The sequence below is a fragment of the Carcharodon carcharias genome, chromosome 21 (assembly GCF_017639515.1).
Source record: "Carcharodon carcharias isolate sCarCar2 chromosome 21, sCarCar2.pri, whole genome shotgun sequence".
Taxonomy (NCBI): Eukaryota; Metazoa; Chordata; class Chondrichthyes; order Lamniformes; family Lamnidae; genus Carcharodon; species Carcharodon carcharias.
In genome coordinates this window covers 37,368,614-37,387,595 of record NC_054487.1, presented here as the reverse complement: position 1 = coordinate 37,387,595, position 18,982 = coordinate 37,368,614, and the positions used below count along the sequence as shown (strand labels likewise).

The 18,982-nt window shown below is 40.1% G+C and overlaps 1 protein-coding gene across 5 annotated transcripts in view; it reads right to left on the bottom strand.

The window, feature by feature from the left end:
* Positions 1 to 18,982, bottom strand: part of LOC121293028 (receptor-type tyrosine-protein phosphatase zeta-like) — a 274,424-nt gene that overhangs the window by 101,869 nt on the left and 153,573 nt on the right. For 4 of the 5 annotated variants that reach the window (XM_041215610.1, XM_041215611.1, XM_041215613.1 and 1 more), the window contains exons 9-11: positions 15,104 to 15,288; positions 14,815 to 14,947; positions 407 to 453 (exon numbers count right to left, since the gene is read on the bottom strand). In XM_041215610.1, coding sequence (XP_041071544.1) covers positions 407 to 453; positions 14,815 to 14,947; positions 15,104 to 15,288 — 365 coding nt within the window. The remainder of the gene's footprint in view (positions 1 to 406; positions 454 to 14,814; positions 14,948 to 15,103; positions 15,289 to 18,982) is intronic. The other variant, XM_041215614.1, reaches the window with a different exon arrangement.

Sequence of the window (18,982 nt, the reverse complement as noted above, 5' to 3'; positions counted from 1 at the left end):
CAGAAGTTGATGCCAGTTAGCAGTTCTTTTGGACTGTACTGTTCCAAATACTTAAAAATCTCGCATTGTTTTTCTACCACATTAAGATCTGTCAAAGCTCAGCATTAGATTTGTGGAAGCCTTCAAATGTTGCAAGGTTTAAAAAAAATGCACATTGCATATCAAAAATGGGATGCAGATGGGAGGGAGTTCAAAGCAATAACAATACATCTTGTATACTTGATTATTCGTCAATTGCTCAAGATTTGTTCTTGTGGTTTAAGACATACTTTGAAGTCTTTGTGAATGTGGTACTATGTGAAAATGCACCCCCCCCCCCCCAAAGCATCCCAGAGTTCACATATAAAAGTAACAATTTAAAGTGAAGAATAAGACAGCCATAACATAATTTAAATATTTTCATTACCTCCAAGTCATCAAATGTGTCATTAAAATTAAGAAAGGCACCAAAATCTGCAACATATAACAAAAAAAGCATTAGACTACAAAATAATTTCAAATATGGGAATAGTTGACTTCAGAATAAATGGAATTCTTTGCAATATAATAGGAAAAAATTCTGCAATTTGTTATATAATTGTTTATATTGGGGTTTCACCATGTGTGATATCCATCAAAATGCAATTATTACATTTTGTACACTGAGCATATATGTTGATTGAGAATTTTCCAATGATTCAGGAAGAGATGCATGGATGTGAACTAGCCACATCATGGCAGGACCCAGGTACAAACTTTATTTTGTATTAACGTAAATAATCTTAATCAAAGTATTGGTGGAGGAACCATATCCTCAGGCGAATGACAGGGAATGGGGTGGGGGATGGCAGAAAGCAGCCAGTTATTCTGCTCATGGGCCACTATCTGTTGGAAATTTGATATACATGGATGTCAGGTGAGGAAAATGCAAGTTTTAAGAATAATCACGTGGATGAAATGGAGAAGGTTGCTGCCACCAGAGGGGTCTGCATGAAGCAGCACCTTCAGGAGAAGCGGAGTTAAACTGAAAACAGCAAGTGTATGCTGCTCAGGCTGAATCAAAATCATATTTAAAACGCAGGCCAGGGATTGCTTCTGTGGGAATTAGTCATTCTTTCAAAATAAATGAAGAAAATGTTTGGGCGTGAGGATTATTGTCTCTTCCGGCATTAACATATCTGTTTTTAATTTCAAAATCTGGGTGGCAATTAAAAAAATATTTCTGTGACACATGACACCCTGATTAAACACAATGGGCATCGCCTATATTGACACACATGTTGGAGAGCAACAAGAAAGAATGCGCATAAATAGAGGAACTAGGGGCACACAAGCAGGTACTCAGTGATGTGACTTTTTTTTGATAGTAGCGTTATGGTGTTGGCATTTAATTGTCTGACCTCATTAGAAATCACTTTCTGAACCTTTATAAATATTACCCATGCCTATTTCAGTACAGAAAACATTGAATGGCCTCCCTAAGTTGTTAACCAAAAGGGAGGTGGGGAGTCTCACTGTGGATGCTCATTTTAAAAATGTGGAATGGAAAATTTACAATGACCCTGAGAAATCATTTCACTTGTTTCTTGCATCTTCCACATTTCCCTATTTTGAACTGTTTCAATGGTGAACACTGATGACATCCTTTGGGAAACCAACTTGAATGAGTTACTAGCAAAGGAACAAAGCGGGCACGCTTTGATAAAATGATAGGACTGGGGAAACACTCTGACTTAACGACTGTGTAAGATCATTACTGTGGCTTTCTCACAGTAACTCTAGAAGTTTTTGTTGCCGATATTAGCGGATGATGCCTTATTGCCAGTTTTTCCTCTTATTGTGTCTGGGCATAAAGGGTCATCCTCAGAGGAAAATCAAGCATTGGCATGTGCATAAAGGAATCTTCTGCAATCATTACTATAAAGCAGCCTTCAGCAGCTCATTTTAAATAGGTTAATACCTTCAATAAAATATTGTACGAAAAAAAGATGTAATAAGCTTTGGCCAGATTGCTTCCTGAACAGTGATTTCCAGGTTAGTGACTTCTCAGCTCATATTGTCACCGAGGTAACAAGCTCTTACTGTTGACGTGCAATTGTTTAAAGGAAAAACAAAAATGGATAGAAAATTAAAATTGATCCAAATTCTTTGTAAGTTTTAAAAAAAATCTTTAATGGTACGATAAACTTCTAAGCTGATAAATTATGGGCAATAAGGGTGGAGCTTAAGAAAGCAATTAGGAGAGCAAAGAGGGGATATGAGAAAGCTCTGGCTGGTAAAAGCAGAGAAAATCCCAAGATATTTTAGAAGTATACCAATGGGAAGAGGATAACCAGGGAAAGAGTAGGGCCCATAAGGGACCAAGGGGGCAACCTATGGGTAGAGCCAGATGACATCGCTAGAGTGTTGAATACTTCACATCCATCTTCACCCAAGAGAATGAGATTGAAGGTATCGAACTTGGGGAGAGACTGCGAGGTTCTTAAGCAAATTGATATAGGGAGTGATAAGGTATTGGAGTTGTTGGCAGGCTTAATGGTGGACAAATCTCCAGGTCCGGATGATTTGTGTCCCAGGCTGCTGAGGGAGGCAAGGGAGGAGATTGCAGGGGCTATGACCCAAATTATTAATTCCCCACTGGCCATGGGGGAGGTGCCAGAGGACTGGAGAACAGCTAATGTGGTTCCGCTATTTAAGAAGGGTTGTAGAGATAAGCCAGGGAACTACAGGCCTTTGAGTCTCACGTCAGTGGTAGGGAAACTATTGGAGAAAATTCTGAAGGAGAGAATCTATCTCCACTTGGAGAAGCAAGGTTTGATCAGGGATAGTCAGAGGGAGGTCAAGCCTAACAAAGTTGATTGAATTTTTTGAGGAGGTGACCAGGTGTGTAGATGAGGGTAGTGCAGTTGATGTAGTTTATATGGATTTCAACAAAGCCTTTGACAAGGTCCCACATGGGAGACTTATAAAGAAAGCAAATGCACATGGGATACAGAGTAATTTGATAAGGTGGATTCAAAATTGGCTTAGTTGTAGGAGACAGGGGGTGATGACAGAAGGATGCTTTAGTGACTGGAAGCCAGTGTCCAGTGGCGTACCACAGGGATCTGTGCTGGGTCCCCTATTATTTGTCATTCATATAAACGACGAAGATGACAATGTGGGGGTTAGGATTAGTAAGTTTGCGGATGACACAAAGATTGGCCAGATGGTTAACAGTGAGGCTGAGTGTCTTGGGCTATAGGAAGATATGGATGGGGTGGTCAAATGGGCAGATAAGTGGCAGATGGAATTTAACCCTGAGAAGTGTGAGGTGTTACACTTTGGAAGGAGTAATTTGACAAGGAAGTATTCAATGAAAGGCATGACACTAGGGACCTTGGCGTGTGTGTCCATGGATCTCTGAAGGCGGGGGGGGGCATTTTAGTGGGGTGGTGAAAAAGGCATATGGGACACTTGCCTTTATCAATCAAGGCATAGATTACAAAATTAGGGAGATCATGTTGGAGTTGTATAGAACCTTGGTGAGGCCACAGCTGGAGTACTGTGTGCAGTTCTGATCGCCACATTATAGGAATGATGTAATTACACTGGAGGGGTGCAGAGGAGATTCACCAAGATGTTGCCTGGAATGAAGAGAGGTTGGATAGACTCGGGTTGTTTTTGTTGGAGTAGAGAAGACTGAGGGCCGACCTGATCGAGGCGTACAAGATTATGAGGGGCATGGACAAGGTGGATAGGGAGCAGCTGTTCCCCTTAGTTAAAGGGTCAGTCACAAGGGGACATAAGTTCAAGGTGAGGCACAGGAGGTTTAGGGGGGATGTGGGGAAAAGCTTTTTTAAAAAGTACCTGGATGAGCACTTGGCATGTCCTAACATTTAAGGCTATGGGCCAAGTGCTGGTAAATGGGATTAGGTCGGTAGGTCAGGTGTTTCTCATGCGTCGGTGGAAACTCAATGGGCCGAAGGACCTCTTCTGCACTGTGTGATTCTGTGAATAAATGCTGGCCGAGCCAGCAACACCCACATCCCATGAATGAATAGATGTTTGTTACTTGGTAACAGACTTGTGGAAAGCAAGAACAACTTGTATTTATATAACACCTTTGATGCAATAGAATTTTCCAAGGTGCTTCACAGGAGCATTATCAGACAAAATTTAACACCGAGCCACAAAAGGAGATATTAGAGCAAGTTACCAAATGCTCGGTCAAAGTAGGTTTTAAGAAGTGTCTTGAAAGGAGAAAAGAGAAGTAGGGGGGTTTAGGGAGGAAATTGCAGAGGTTAAGGCCAGACAGTTGAAGGAACAACCAGCAATAGCGGAGCGATTATAAACGGATGCTCAAGTAGCCAGAGTTAGAGGAACACAGATATCTTGGAGGATTGTGTGGGTAGATAAGGGTGGGAGTGCAGGTGTGGGGCACGGAGTCATTTCAAAACGAGGATGATAAATTTATAAATCAAGGTGATGCCTAACTGGATGTCAATGTAGGACAGCGAACATGGTGAGGTTGGTGGGGGGGGGGGGTGGTGATGAATGAATGGGACTTGGTGTGAGGCAGGACATGGGCGACAGAGTTTGGCAATGACATCAGGTTTACAGAGGGGAGAACATGGGAGGCTGGTCAGGAATACATTGTAATAAATGATCACTTGGTAGTACAGAACTTGAGTAATGCTGAAAAAAGAGAGACATGCTGTCTAATCTTTTTGTCTTGCACTCATCAGCAAAAATTTGCAAGAATACCAATTCTAAAGAAAAAAACAGAAATATTGACAGTTAACTGTTCTCTGGTGCATTCTCTATGGAAATGCTTCTACCAGTCTGAGTCTACTTACTAACCAATCAGCATTCACTTTTCGTGCAATATAAATTGTTGTTCCCGTCAGAATTGGTATTGTTGTGAATCTGTCTTGATAAGTGCAAGACAAAAATTTTCAACAGCATGTCTCTCTTTTCAGCAATACATTATAACCCTTGAATCTCAAGGTAGCAAAGACATGTATGAAGGTGTCAGCAGCAGATGAGCTGAGGCAAGGGTGAAGGCAAACAATGTCAGAAATAGGCAGTCTTAGTGATAGTTTGGATGTGTGGTCAGAAGCTCTTCTTGGGATCAAATATGACACTGAGGTTGCAAAAAGTCTGGTTCAGCAGCAAACAGTTATAGGGAGCAGAGTTTGTTGCCGCAACCAAAACACGACGAGTTTGGTCGTCTCGATATTTAATTGGAGAAAATTTCTCAGTACTGATGGGGTAAACAGCACTGATGGGATAAACAACCTGACAATTTAGAGACAATGGCAGGGTCAAGAGATGTGAAGTTGAGGTGGAGCTGAGTGTTGTCAGCATACATGTGGAAACAAATGTGTCATTCAACGATAATAACATTATCGAGGGGCAGCATGTAGATAAGAAATAAAGTAGGAGGCCAAGGATAGGTCCTTGGGAGACCTTAGAGATAATGGTGTAGGAAAGGCATTGGAGGAGGATGGTATGAGCAACTGTGTTAAAGGCTGCACGCAGGCTGAGAAGGGAGATGGTGGTGTAGTGATATCATCACTGGGCTGCTAACCCAGAGGCCCAGGCTAATGTTCTTGGGACATGGGTTCAAATCCTGCCATGGCAGCTGGTGGAATTTAAATTCAATTACTTAATAAAAATCTGGAATTGAAAGATGCTCTCAGTAAAGGTACCTATGAAGCAATCACTGATTGTCGTAAAAACCCATTTCGTTCACTAATGTCCTTTAGGGAAGGAATTCTGCCATCCTTACCTGGTCTGGTCCATATGTGACTCCAGACCCACAGCAATTTGGCTGACTCATAACTGCCCTCTGAAATGGTCAAACAAGCCATACAGTTCAAGGACAATTAGGAATGGGCAACAAATTCTGGCCTTGCCAGCAACAGCCACATTCCCTGAAAGAATTTTTAAAAAGGGCAAGAAGGGGACAGTAAGGTACCATTTGTGACTTTGATGAGAGTAATTTCAAGTACTGTGGCAAGGGCAGAAACCCGATTAGAGAGCTTCAAACATGGATAGCGGGCAGGGGTTTGGGAGATGACAATATGATTTAGGACTTTGGAGAAGGAAGGAAGGTTAAAATTGTGGCAGTAGTGGTTTGCCAGAACTGAGGAGTTATGGTTTTTTATTTGAGGAGAGGTGTGATGCTGGCAGCTTTGCAGGGGTCAAGGACAGCATCCGAGGACAGAGTGCCCTTCACAATATCAGTTAACATGGGAGCTAGGAAGGGAAGTTGGGTAGTCAGAAGTTAGTGGGAATAGGGTCGAGAGATCGGAGGTCTCATGGACAAGATTACCTCAGAGAGGGCATGAGGGGAGATAAAGAAACTAAAGAAAGATGCAATCCAACAGGAAACCATTTCACAAAGCCTTTGGCACCTCAAGTGGAAACAGGTCATGGGACTAATTTGATTTAGGTGCACCATGATTGAGCATTGAACAGAGTGATCACATAGCCTGCCCTGGCAGCAAGAAGAGCCTGAACCACTGGGGCCTGATCTACATACTTTAGGCAAGCTGTCAGTGCTCAACTCAACGATCCAGGCTGGGGGCAAGATCCAGCAGCTTCTGTACTGATCCAGGTCAGAGTTCAGAGCTTAGACGAGTGGATGGTGGAGATGGGATATTCCATCAGATCCAATGCAGATCCAAGCCATAAGTGAGAGGTCAGGGATGTAAAAAGAGCCTGTGGGTGGTGCTGTGTTGAAAAGCTGAGCAGTTAGCAACAAGTGGGAAGATTCCTATCAGACCAGGAAGAGTTAATCAGGCTGAAAACTGCATTGGGGCCCTAAAGATGGCATTAGACCCCCAATTTAAATATTTTAGTAGGGTTCTTGCTTGTTTCAGGAAGGACACTGTATCACCATTTTGATGTTCACTCAAAACCTGAGTCAGAGAGGTGGTAAGTGAAAAATTGTCTTTCCACTAAACCCTTTTTTCCAGCACAAAAAGGACATTGGCCAAAGGCAACTCTTCTTCATTATGTACTGTAGCACAAGGAAGAGTAATTTTCATTTTTAGTTTGTCATTAATTGCCATTATAGATTAAAATATTCCTCCAATACTATTATTTTAATTCAATATAGTGACATATGTATTATACACATTTGAAAAGATGTCAATTGCTATGATATATTGTAAATCGCAGAAGAATTGATGGACTCAGACTGTGTGTTTGAATTTTAACATCTATTGATACAGTCACAGGAATCCAAAGACATTGAGGTTAATTTTTCACATATGCCTTTTGAAACAGTCCTCTCGTAGAGCTGGTTAACATACCGCAAGGTTGGAAGAATTGGCCTTTCCCTTTCTTCCATTTTCTTCCCATACTCTCTAAAGGCACAGGATATGCTAGACACTTGTTCCATCTGTACCCTAATTCCTCATATGTGGAACACAGCCAAGCACGATCCTGTCCTCACCCCCATGTCACACATGTATTTACAGTAGTGCTCACTGGATAGCGACCTACAAATGGAACCCTGGCTAATTTTTTTTCCCTCTCTACCCAAGAGGTGTTGAGGCCCCTTTCGGCCTAACATCAGGAGCAAGCTTTTTTTTTCTGAAGTAAAACTATATATGACACTTATGTAGAACAAATGCGTGTGACACATATCTGAATTTGTATTGTCCATATTTAGTACTGTCTGCCCATAGACAGTTTGTGTATGAATTCTACATTCAAAATAGTCTGTTTCATAATAAAAACACTCAATGCCACAGATAAATATATTAACCTAAGTACTAACGGTACATGTTGGGATATACTTGTTCACTTATATTGAGGGAAACCTCCTGTCCTGTACACTCTGTTTTCAGGATTAAATTAACTGCACACAGCTTTCTGAAAATGAATGCCACTTGTACCATTTACAGTGCAACCAGCAATGTCTCGTGTTGACATAACTTTCATATCAAGATCAAGTACTTTAATTTATTACAAATTTGATTCCACTTATTTGATCAAATGGATGACAGGAATTTTTCTAAAATAATTCATTTTTTTCTTCTAACCTTCTTTAAAAATGACTACAGGAAACATCACAAAAAACAATACAATAACCAGATTATCTTACCTTTGCTTTGCAATGTTCAGTGCTGAAAAGAAATGGTGATGAGATTCCCAACATCCCTGTAGTTAGATAACACTGGTTGTGAAGTATTATCCAATTGCAAAACACTCTCAATAGCTTCAGGCATTTTTCGCAATGGTAAGCAAATTCAATTAAAACATAGCTTTGTTTACCACGAACCATACACACACTGATATACACATGCCCCAAATAGATATAATGTGGTTCAACAGCTGCAAATATGAGCAAATCATTAGAAGTGACATGTCATTCAAATAGCATAAATTAGGTTTTTGATTTAATATTTCCCATTGTGGTATGAACAAAGTTTACAAGGTTAACCTATTAAACATTGTGGATAATCAATATGGAGACTGCACTCATTTTTGCTACTATTCATTCCAATTTTCTTGCAATGACCAGAGCAGGTGATTGTTTTCCTTCCTGGCACATGCAGCTCATCTGTTGTATATTTTATGTCCCAGAGCTATATGCAGAGATGATACACTAGGCTGTATATATGCAACAGGGGTTTATTTAAAAGAGTTTTTTATTAAAAAAATCTGTTCTCTCATGTTTCTAACAGCTTCTAACAGTGAGTTCCAGCTTTCTTTACTTTCCTGAGTCCACAGCCAGGCTTAGCCAATCAAGCACAGTGAGCATTAATAGTAAACAGACTCTTATAATCTAATACAGAACAGCACACCATCACCATGCTTAAGAGTTCCCTGTCCAAACTACTGAGCAACATACACAAGTAGGGTTTCAACTGGCGTATATAGAAACTACAAGTTCTTATTGAAGTGGTATATTCAACATATCTAAGTCTCGCAAGTATATATTGAGGTGCAGATTGAGTTTGATCTGCAGCCTAAAGAGTGCAAATAAGGCTCCAGTTGTTTGGTCAGCTAAGTCCCCTCTCTCTCATTGGGATTTGTTTGCCATTGAGTGGGAAGAAATCAAGCCCCCAGGAACTGATCTACCTTGCTAGGTCCTATTAGTGAGCTGACTTGGGCAATCAATAATCACCGGTACCTGGGATTAGCGCACACCGTCCTGGCTCAAATATTGCATTATTAGATTCTGAAAAGGGGGTGGACCTGATTCCAATTGCCCAAAGTCTAGCATATCATCTTGGAACTATCTCAATGCCAAGGAAACCTCTTCCCCAAGGATGATCATCAATATTCACTCATTAGAGAACTGACATTGACAAGTTTGATCACTTGCCAGGAGTATCATGGTATCAAAAAGTTCTCCTGAGTGGGAGGTAAGTTGTATTGCTCACTAAAGTATGTGAGGACATTGCAACATCTTCCTGATCACAACATAGATACACATTGTCCCAATCAAACATTGGTCCCATCAGTTGAAGGCACAGCGATCAACAGCACTTAGTTGCCTTTCTGCAAACCAATCAATATCAAAACCGAATCCTGGATATACAACATACGACCCTGATACACATCCTTTAGTTAATTCCTCTAACATTAGTCACATAAGAGTTTCTACATCAGGTATTTGATGAACATCTGCCATCAGCAACAGTAGGAGGACCTACATGGTTCAGCATGAAAAGTGCCAGCCAGCTTGATGTTCTGAACATCCAAGTCCATTGCTTCCTATCAGACACATTCATCATGAACTGCTTAAACGAGATCCTCACATGAGAAGTTTTAGCAATGACACAAGGCTGTGACTGGCCTGCCACCACCAGCAAGGTATTGAGCAATTGGTCACTGTAAACAGCACATTAAAAATGAGAGCAAAATATTAAGCATATATCTTTTAACATAGAAGGGTGGTCTTATGAAATAAAAGCTCCAAATTTGTAGGAGAGAAGAGGGGCAGTAACACAACCTTGTGTGAGCTTGGAATGAAATATGGAGCCACTCCTCCCATTTTGAGAGTTGATTTCAGTTCAAAACTGATTTCTTTGACATGAAAATTAAGACACAAAATTTAAGAATAACAGTACATTAGTACTATATATATTAGTATAGACCTGTTCATATTTTTAAACACAAATGTAAGTGAAAATATGGATGATGCTAAATATACACATAGTATAGAGTAAAAGAGCAGTAGAAACAATATCAAACACAAAGAGCAGTGTATGTTGAAATTTAGGCAAAAAGATGAAACAATGCAGCCAGGATGAATCACACACAGAAATGCCCTATGCTTCATTCAATTTGAGTTTTGTACATGAATAACAACAAAAAATAATTCACAAGTTTGGCTCCATTGAATGATCACAATCCTAGCATCATTAACCATGACTATGGCTAGTGATCAGCTTATTTCTACAGAATGGCTGCGAAAAATCAAGGTGCCCATCATAGCACATTTCTGCAGCAATAGTCCTGAACAGATCCTGCTCTCTCATGCTCTGGGTCTTTCACTAATTTGAGCCAGATCTCCAGTTCAGTTTGTATTTTTCACCCTCATTCAGAAGCTAGTTAAATATGGTCCAAGGAATCATTAACCTTTGTAACAAATTATTTTTATGTACATAAGAAATATCTGTTACATAGAGGTCATAAAAATACTTATAGTTAGTTTATTTAATTTAGAAAATGAAATTTTGTTAACTTCAAAGGGAGATATATTTAATCTGGCTGAAAGTACAAGTTTCTAAATGCAATCAGGTTAATTGCTAAGGCTGAAAAGATGCATCACTATTGGACATGAATCAATACAAAGGCAAGTAACATATCTGATGTCAATCTTCCAGGATATACTGGTGCCAAATGTGGCTGAGAAGGGAAAATCCTGAGGTTGAGTGAAGATCAATACATGAAAGTGAAGTATAGCATTCAATACATGAGGCACAGGTCCGCAGTTGTACATTTACAGGGTTACTACTTATTGATCAAAAGAAAAAACAAAATGACTAAAAGAGTTATTAAACAAAAACAGACAATTGAACTGTAAATTTTATTTGCTGTGTAATATCGATTGCTACTGTAATTAGTTATATAAACCGAACCAAACAAGATCAATATTACAAGAATAGAAACTAAAGATTTGTACTAATAGATTGTCTAAATCAATTTCATATAGACTCATTCTTCTTGGCTCAGATAATGAGTAGAAGGAGGGACAAAAGTTTAAAAGAACTTGATTTTGGTAGTGCGCATACTTAAACATAATTACATTTCACAATTAATCAATAAAGTTTCATGGAAGTAATCAATCAAAATTGGGTTCTTAATTACTGATAACCTATATCTGACCTTTCCCTGCTCCAGATTTTTGCATATCTCCCATTTAAGAGTGTTCTTTGGGATCAAATCAATTAATTTTCAATTCTTCCCATATATCACTTGTGAGAAGTAAGTCTGGTGCATAGGGATTCACACCAGAACAAGGTGCAGCAGATTTTCTCTTAATTATTTCCAGCACTCGGTCGATGTTAGATGCAGTGGCTGGAGGTTCTCAACTGACAGTTGCCAATCATTAATTTAACATTGTTCCAATGGGCACAGGCAAGCTAGTCATTTTGACACAAAGTACATTTGAGAAGCGTACGTACATAATTCCCTTCAGTTAATTTAGAAATAATAATTACTGGGATTCAAGTTAAGCCTGAAGAAGAGGAAGTGTTGCTCACTCCTATCTATAAATACTGCATTCGTTGCTCCCAATGTGGTCTCCTCTACATTGGAGAGACCAAACGTAAACTGGGTGACCGCTTTGCAGAACACCTGCGGTCTGTCCGCAAGAATGACCCAAACCTCCCCGTCGCTTGCCATTTTAACACTCCACCCTGCTCTCTTGCCCACATGTCTGTCCTTGGCTTGCTGCATTGTTCCAGTGAAGCCCAACGCAAACTGGAGGAACAACACCTCATCTTCCGACTAGGCACTTTACAGCCTTCTGGACTGAATATTGAATTCAACAACTTTAGGTCTTGAGCTCCCTCCCCCATCCTCACCCCCTTTCTGTTTCCCCCTTCCTTTTGTTTTTTTTCCAATAAATTATATAGATTTTTCTTTTCCCACCTATTTCCAATATTTTCAAATATTTTTAAATCTTTTATGTTCTCCCCACCCCCAATAGAGCTATACCTTGAGTGCCCTACCATCCCTTCTTAATTAGCACATTCGTTTAGATAATATCACCAACTTTAACACCTACGTGTTCTTTTGTTCTATTGTTGGTGACATCTTTTGATGATCTGCTTCTATCACTGCTTGTTTGTCCCTACAACCACACCAACCCCCTCCACTTCTCTCCCTCTCCCCCCACCCCCCCCCCCCCACACACACACACACAAACACACACACACACACACACACACACACACACACACACACACACACACACACACACACACACACACACACACACACACACACACACACACACACACACACACACACACACACACCTTAAACCAGCTTATATTTCAACTCTTTCTTGGTCTCGAACTCAAGTTCTGTCGAAGGGTCATGAGGACTCGAAACGTCAACTCTTTTCTTCTCTGCCGATGCTGCCAGACCTGCTGAGTTTTTCCAGGTAATTCTGTTTTTGTTTCCTATCTATAAATAAGTCAGTTTAACAGTTGCCATTTGCAACTGCATAGAGTTGGATACAAACAAGATTTCTGCATTTATTACAGACTGTATGGGATAGCAATGATATACCTACATATATTGAGTGGTGTTTCAGACTTAGCAATTAGGAAGTGACCATTAAAACCAGCCAGTGTAATTGAGACAATTTTACTTGCAACTATAGGTAAGTAGTGCAAAGGCATCAAGTTTCAATGATGTAGAGGAGAAGGGAAATAGGGTTTCTCCTGGCTGCTGTAATTATGACTGGGCTTGGTTCTCCTCATTCCTTCTTAACATTCCTAAATCTTAGAAAAATCAGATAATATTTGCAACTAAAACACCTATTCATAGCTTGCCTCCTTAACATGCACTCTACTAAAACTTGGATTTAAAAAGTATGTTAAATGCCCTTAAGTGCTTCACAGGAACATTATAAAGCAAATCTGACTCCAAATAAAGCTTGGTTAACAAAGTAGGTTTTAAGGAGTGTCTTAAAAGAAGAAAGAGAGATAGAGAGGCAAAGAGACATAGGAAGAGAATTCCAGTATTTATACCTGATGGCACAATGATCAATGGTGGAGTAATTAAAAATGGTGATTTAGAACTCAGAATTAGGAGAGCCCAGATATCTCAGAGGGTTGCAGAGCTGGAGGAGGTTATAGAGTTAGGCAGAGGTGAGATGATGGTAGGGTTTGTAAACAGGAATGAGAATTTTAAAGTCAAGGCATTGAATGAACGGTGAATGGAATTTGGTGAGCAAGGACATAGGCAGCAGAGTTTTGGATGACCTCAGGTCTATGTAGGGTAGAACGTGGGAGGCTGGCAAGGAGCATGTTGGAAGAGTCAAGTACAGAGTTAATAAAGGCATCTCTAGTACTGTGTACAGTTTTGGTCTCCTTAGTTAAGAAAGGATATAATTGCATTGGAAGTAGTTCAGCGAAGGTCACTCTGCTGATTCCTGGGTTGTGTTATGGGAAAGGTTGAGCAGGTTACACTTATACTCATTGGAGTTTAGAAGAAAGAGAGGTGATCTTATTGAACTATAGAAGATCCTGAGGGTACTTAACAGGGTGGATGCTGGAAGGATGTTTCCCCTGTGGGGAGTCTAGAACTAGGGGACACTGTTTAATAAATGTTCTCCCATTTAAGACAGAGATGAAGACAATTTTTTTTTCTCTCAGAGGGTCGTTAGACTTTGGAATTTTCTTCCCCAGAGAGCAGTGGAAGCTGGGTCATTGAATATATTCAGAACTGAGTTAGATGGATTATTGATTGGCAAGGGAGTCAAGGGTTATGGGGGGATGGGCAGGAAAGTGGAGTTAAGGCACAATCAAATCAGCCATGATCTTATTGAAGGATGGAGCAGGATTGATGAACTGAATGGCTTATTCCTGCTCCTAATTCTTATGATCTTAAAAAGGCATGGCTGAGGGCTTCAGCTACAGATCATCTGAGGCACAGGCGGTGTTAGATGATGTTATGATGGTGGAAATAGATGGTTTTAGGGATGGCATAGATATATATGGTTGGAAACTCAGCATGCAAACAAAGAACGACCATCTCACACTGAGTAATGAACCTTTTTGGAAGCATTATATTCAAAAATACATTTGCTGCAACATTTTGAATGCATCTTCTGAAAGAATTAGTCAGAGAAAGCACTAATTTTATCTTTAAATTCCAGACAGTAAACCAACAGAAAGCAAAGGGGGACAGAGCAGTTTTGTTCAAAAGATAACCCATAAACCACTATATGAGATTGAGAGAGCGTGCGTATTATCAGCAGACATCAGCTATATTCTTCATTGCTTTCAAAAGAAAAATGCCAAAAGCAAAGTTACACTAGCTACAACAAACATGGGAATCCCACCACCATTAATTAAAAACAACATTCAACTGACATTTTCATTCTAAATTTCTTTGTGCACCTCAGCAAAACCTCAAGACTTACATGACTGCGCATTAGCAATAACCCAATATTTTAAATTACAGAAAGAAATTTGAAATAAATATTGATTTTATAATTCAGAAAGAAAGAAGATCAGTTCTCTTTAATCAGGGTTGTACTAATTTCTGAGCCCCATGAACTTATTTTAAGTCTATTTCCACAGAGCACAGCACCATAGGAAACTCAAGCAATGGGGTGAAAGACTGAAGACTAGCCCTCCTGTTTACCTGGGTCTTCAAATTCCATGGGCATGTCCACAATCAGTTGGTCACTGTACTTTCCGTACAGACCATCCGAACATATAGCAACCACTTGAACAACATAACTTGTGTTTGGTAATAAATTGCTGAGAATGGCTCCCTGAAACAAGAGAGGTAAACACTGGGTTAGAATGAAAAGGCTCAAGGATTATATTTCAGCTCAATTTCATATTAAGTTGCTCTTTTTATTGCCCATTGATCTGAGACCATAAAACTTATTTTATTGTGATGGCTAACATTTTGAACTATACTTTACCATGTCCTGATCCTCATCCGTCAGGAATTGGTATCTGGTCTGGTCTTCTCCATCCAATTGTTGATGGAACACTGCATATCTCTCAAGGACAGCACTATAAACTGCTCTGGGTCTTTGCCAGAGAACAAGTAAAGAGGTGTTATTCCTTGGGTCGGCTTGGAGGTTTTCGGGTTCTGAACTGCAAACTTGAAAGACATTGCACTGAGTTACATCAAGTACACTCAACTAATTGTAGTTCAACTAAAGATTGGTGTGTGGTCATCAAGGTGAGCAAGGTAATTGCTTCCACTCAGTCAGCATCAAGCCAGGTAAAGTATCAACAAAAGCACAGTATAGCTCCCCTCAATCTGCCCAAACATATGTCTCAATTACATCCCCTCCCTTATTTTAGAACAGCAGTTTCTACTGAATCATTATGGCTTCGATTTTCATCATTACCATATAGGCACTAAATGATGGAGCACAGAAGGGAAAATCTGGCCAGAGGGCATCTTGGGATCTCGGAGTATCTGTTACCAGGGCAAGACCCTTGTGTTCAAACAGGGCAACAATCACTCTCTTGCCTATTTCTGTAACCTACAGTTCTTCAAGATTTCTGCACTCCTCCAATTCTAGTCTCTTTGTGCATTCCTGATTTTCTTTTCTTCACCATTGGTGGCTGTGCCTTCAGCTGCCTCGGCCCTATGCTTTGGAACTCCCTCCCTAAATTTTTCTGCCTGCCTTAAAGATGCTTCTTAAAACCTACCTCTTTGACCAAACTTTTGATCACCTGTACTCACCACATCTTTTTACAAATTTTGTCTGATAACTCTCTTGTGAAGTGCCTTGGGAAGTTTTACTATCTGAAGGCACTATATAAACAGAAGTTGCTGTTGCTGTATAGATAAAAATCTATCCCTATTTCTCTTTTCAGTTTGTCATTTCTCTCCACTACCTGGTGCGTGTGCATAGACTTTGGTTTAAATTAAGGTGAGGCTCAACACTAATGCCTTCTGTAGTTGAACAGCTTGTCAACACACTGTCGTGGTTCACACATAATAAATGACCACTGGGCTGAGATGTCAGAGGATTAATGCTACATGTGGATCAGCAAACATCAACCCTTTCAGGAACGGAGGAGAGACATTGGGAACATATAGAAGTGAAATAACGCTGGTAGCTTTCTCTGTAAAATCTTTAAAAGAAACTTGGATTACATGACCTCAGCGTTTCCAAAGTGCTTTACAACCATTAAAGTACTTTTTGAAGTGTCTTCATTGTTCTAATGTAGGAAATGTAGCTGTCAATTCATGCATAACAAGCTTCCACAAATAGATGACCTGATATTCTGTTTGATTGAGTTTGGTTAAGGAATAAATTTTGGCTAGGACACTAGAGAAAACTCATCTTCAATAATTCAGCATGGGATCTTTTACATCCACTCAAGTGGGCACACAACACCTGGGATATAATGTCTTATTTGAAAGATCAAACCTCCAAATATGCAGCATTTCCTCAGTACTGCTTTGAAGTATCCGCTTAGATTATGTGCTCAAGTGACTTGAACCCATGATGTTATGAGAGTGCTTGAGCCAAGTCTGACAACTTTCTGTAGCAAGTTAGAAAATCTAACATTTAAGCCAGAGGTAGATAGTTTCTTGACTAATGAGGGAAACAAATGTGCCCGGGGAAGGTGGGAATGTGGAGTTGAGGCCATAATTAGATCATCTAGGATCTTACTGAATGGTGGAGCATACTTGAGAAGCCTACTCCCACTCCTAACTCCTATTTCTATATATTTTGAAAATTTATTCATTCATGGGATGTAGGCGTCACTGGCTAGGCAGCATTTATTGCCCATCTCTAATTGCCCTTGTTCAGAGGGCATTTTAAGAGTCAACCACATTGCTGTGGGTCTGGAGTCACATGTAGGCCAGACCAGGTAAGGACAGCATATTTCTTTCCCTAAAGGACATTAGTGAACTAGACGGGTTTTTACAACAATCAACAATGGTTTCATGGTCGTCATTAGACTTTTAATTCCAGATTTTTATTGAATTCAAATTTCACCATCTGCCATGGTGGGATTCCAATTCAGGTTCCCAGAACGTTACCGCATGTCTTTGGAATACCAGCCAGTGACAATACTACAATGCCACCATCTCCCCGTTCATATGTTCATATATTATGTCCATTAATCTCCATTAAGGTAACAGCAACCCATAGACTTAACCAGACACCAGACAAAGCATTTTCACCTTCCAAGTTCAAAACCTTACGAATTCAAAATGAGGTTCTTTTCATTTTGGTTCCTGTGGATATATGTTTATATATTCATATGCTTCCAAAAGACATGATTTACTACAAATAAAATGTACCAATAGCTCACAGTAATACTTCAGCAACATTTCAGGTTGAATTTAATGGCTGCATCAGTGGCCTCGTCTGGCTAGAAAGCCACTGGCAACACTGCCAATGCCATTTTTCGGAAACCCAATGGAATTAAATGTCTATCAGACAGTTTGCTACCCGCTATTGGGTTTCCTGGGCTTCCAAGATGATGTTCCTAGCTTCAACAATATTGCTGTGGGTCTGGAGCCACATGTAGGCCAGATTTCCTTCCCTAAAGGACATTAGTGAACCAGATGGGTTCAAGTGCTACCAGTCAGTCAGAAGGCCGGCAGCTCCTCAGCCACAGCAACAGCACGGGAAGTGGTGACCACACCTGGGATTGCAGCAGGTCCCAGACCAGGAACATTGCTGGTGGCTCAGAGGACAGTTGAGTGCAGCGGCCTCCTTGATCTTCCCCATCCCAAACTTTTATGGGGGGAGTTGGGAAGGGTATAGGCTCTCCAGCCAGTGCCTCCTTGCCTGGTTATACAGCGCCAACTACCTCCCATCCCACTCTCCAGGGGGCATTAAATTCTGCCCTTCAAGTGCAGATATTCTGACATTAATCTATTTCTCAACACAAGAGGGCGCTTAAAGGTTGGAAATTTTTGAAAGTGCTTTTAGATTATGTGAAATGCATTTTTAAAAATGGTTATTCATGAATTCAGGCTGTACTAGGGTGAATTTTAGAGAGGGACAGGAAAATTCAGTACAGAGCCAGAAGAGAGTATTAAAACAGAAAAGACAGACTGGGACTGGGGTGAGGACAAAATAGAATACAGCAATTGACAAGAAAAGAGGAGCAGATTGACATAGATTAAATCCAAATATATTACAAAGTTATTGGGAAGAATAAAAATTGGAACAAGCTTAAAGAAACAGAAGAGAAGGGCCAAGTATAACACAAATTCCAATTGAAGGAAACTAATATCTTCTAGATCATCTATTGCCAGACACTCATTCTGCCATCCTTGATTACATTTCAGTCAGGTGAATAGTACCTTAATCTTCACTAGGGTCCAGGCAATAGATAAGCTTTGACCCATCGATGCTTCAGCTGGGATCAGAAGTGCTGGCTGAAAATTCACAAAAGGGTTGGGTTGCAGGAATCTTTACAGCAGTACCAATGTGCATAGCATTAATGCTGACAGGGAAGTCCAGACCTTTAAGTCTAACTTTTTAATGAAATTGTCCTTAAGCTATTCTCAGAATATTATGCAGCAATTTATTAATTTCTGTATTTTTCAGATGCCAAACATATAGTCCTTGAAGTCTTATGCTGTCAGTTCTGTGACAGATAGATTTCTGTAATAGATTTATTAGGTTTGAGCAAGTCATTTGCAAATTGCTTTGACTTTTGTTTGAACTTCTTGTCCTATATATTTGAACCTTGGTGAATACTGAGGTATGGCACAGCACCATTAACTTGATTGTTCCAGCACCAGACCCATGTAACATTTGCACATGCACTCAATTCTGGGAACATCATCAAATTATTCAAATGAGTTT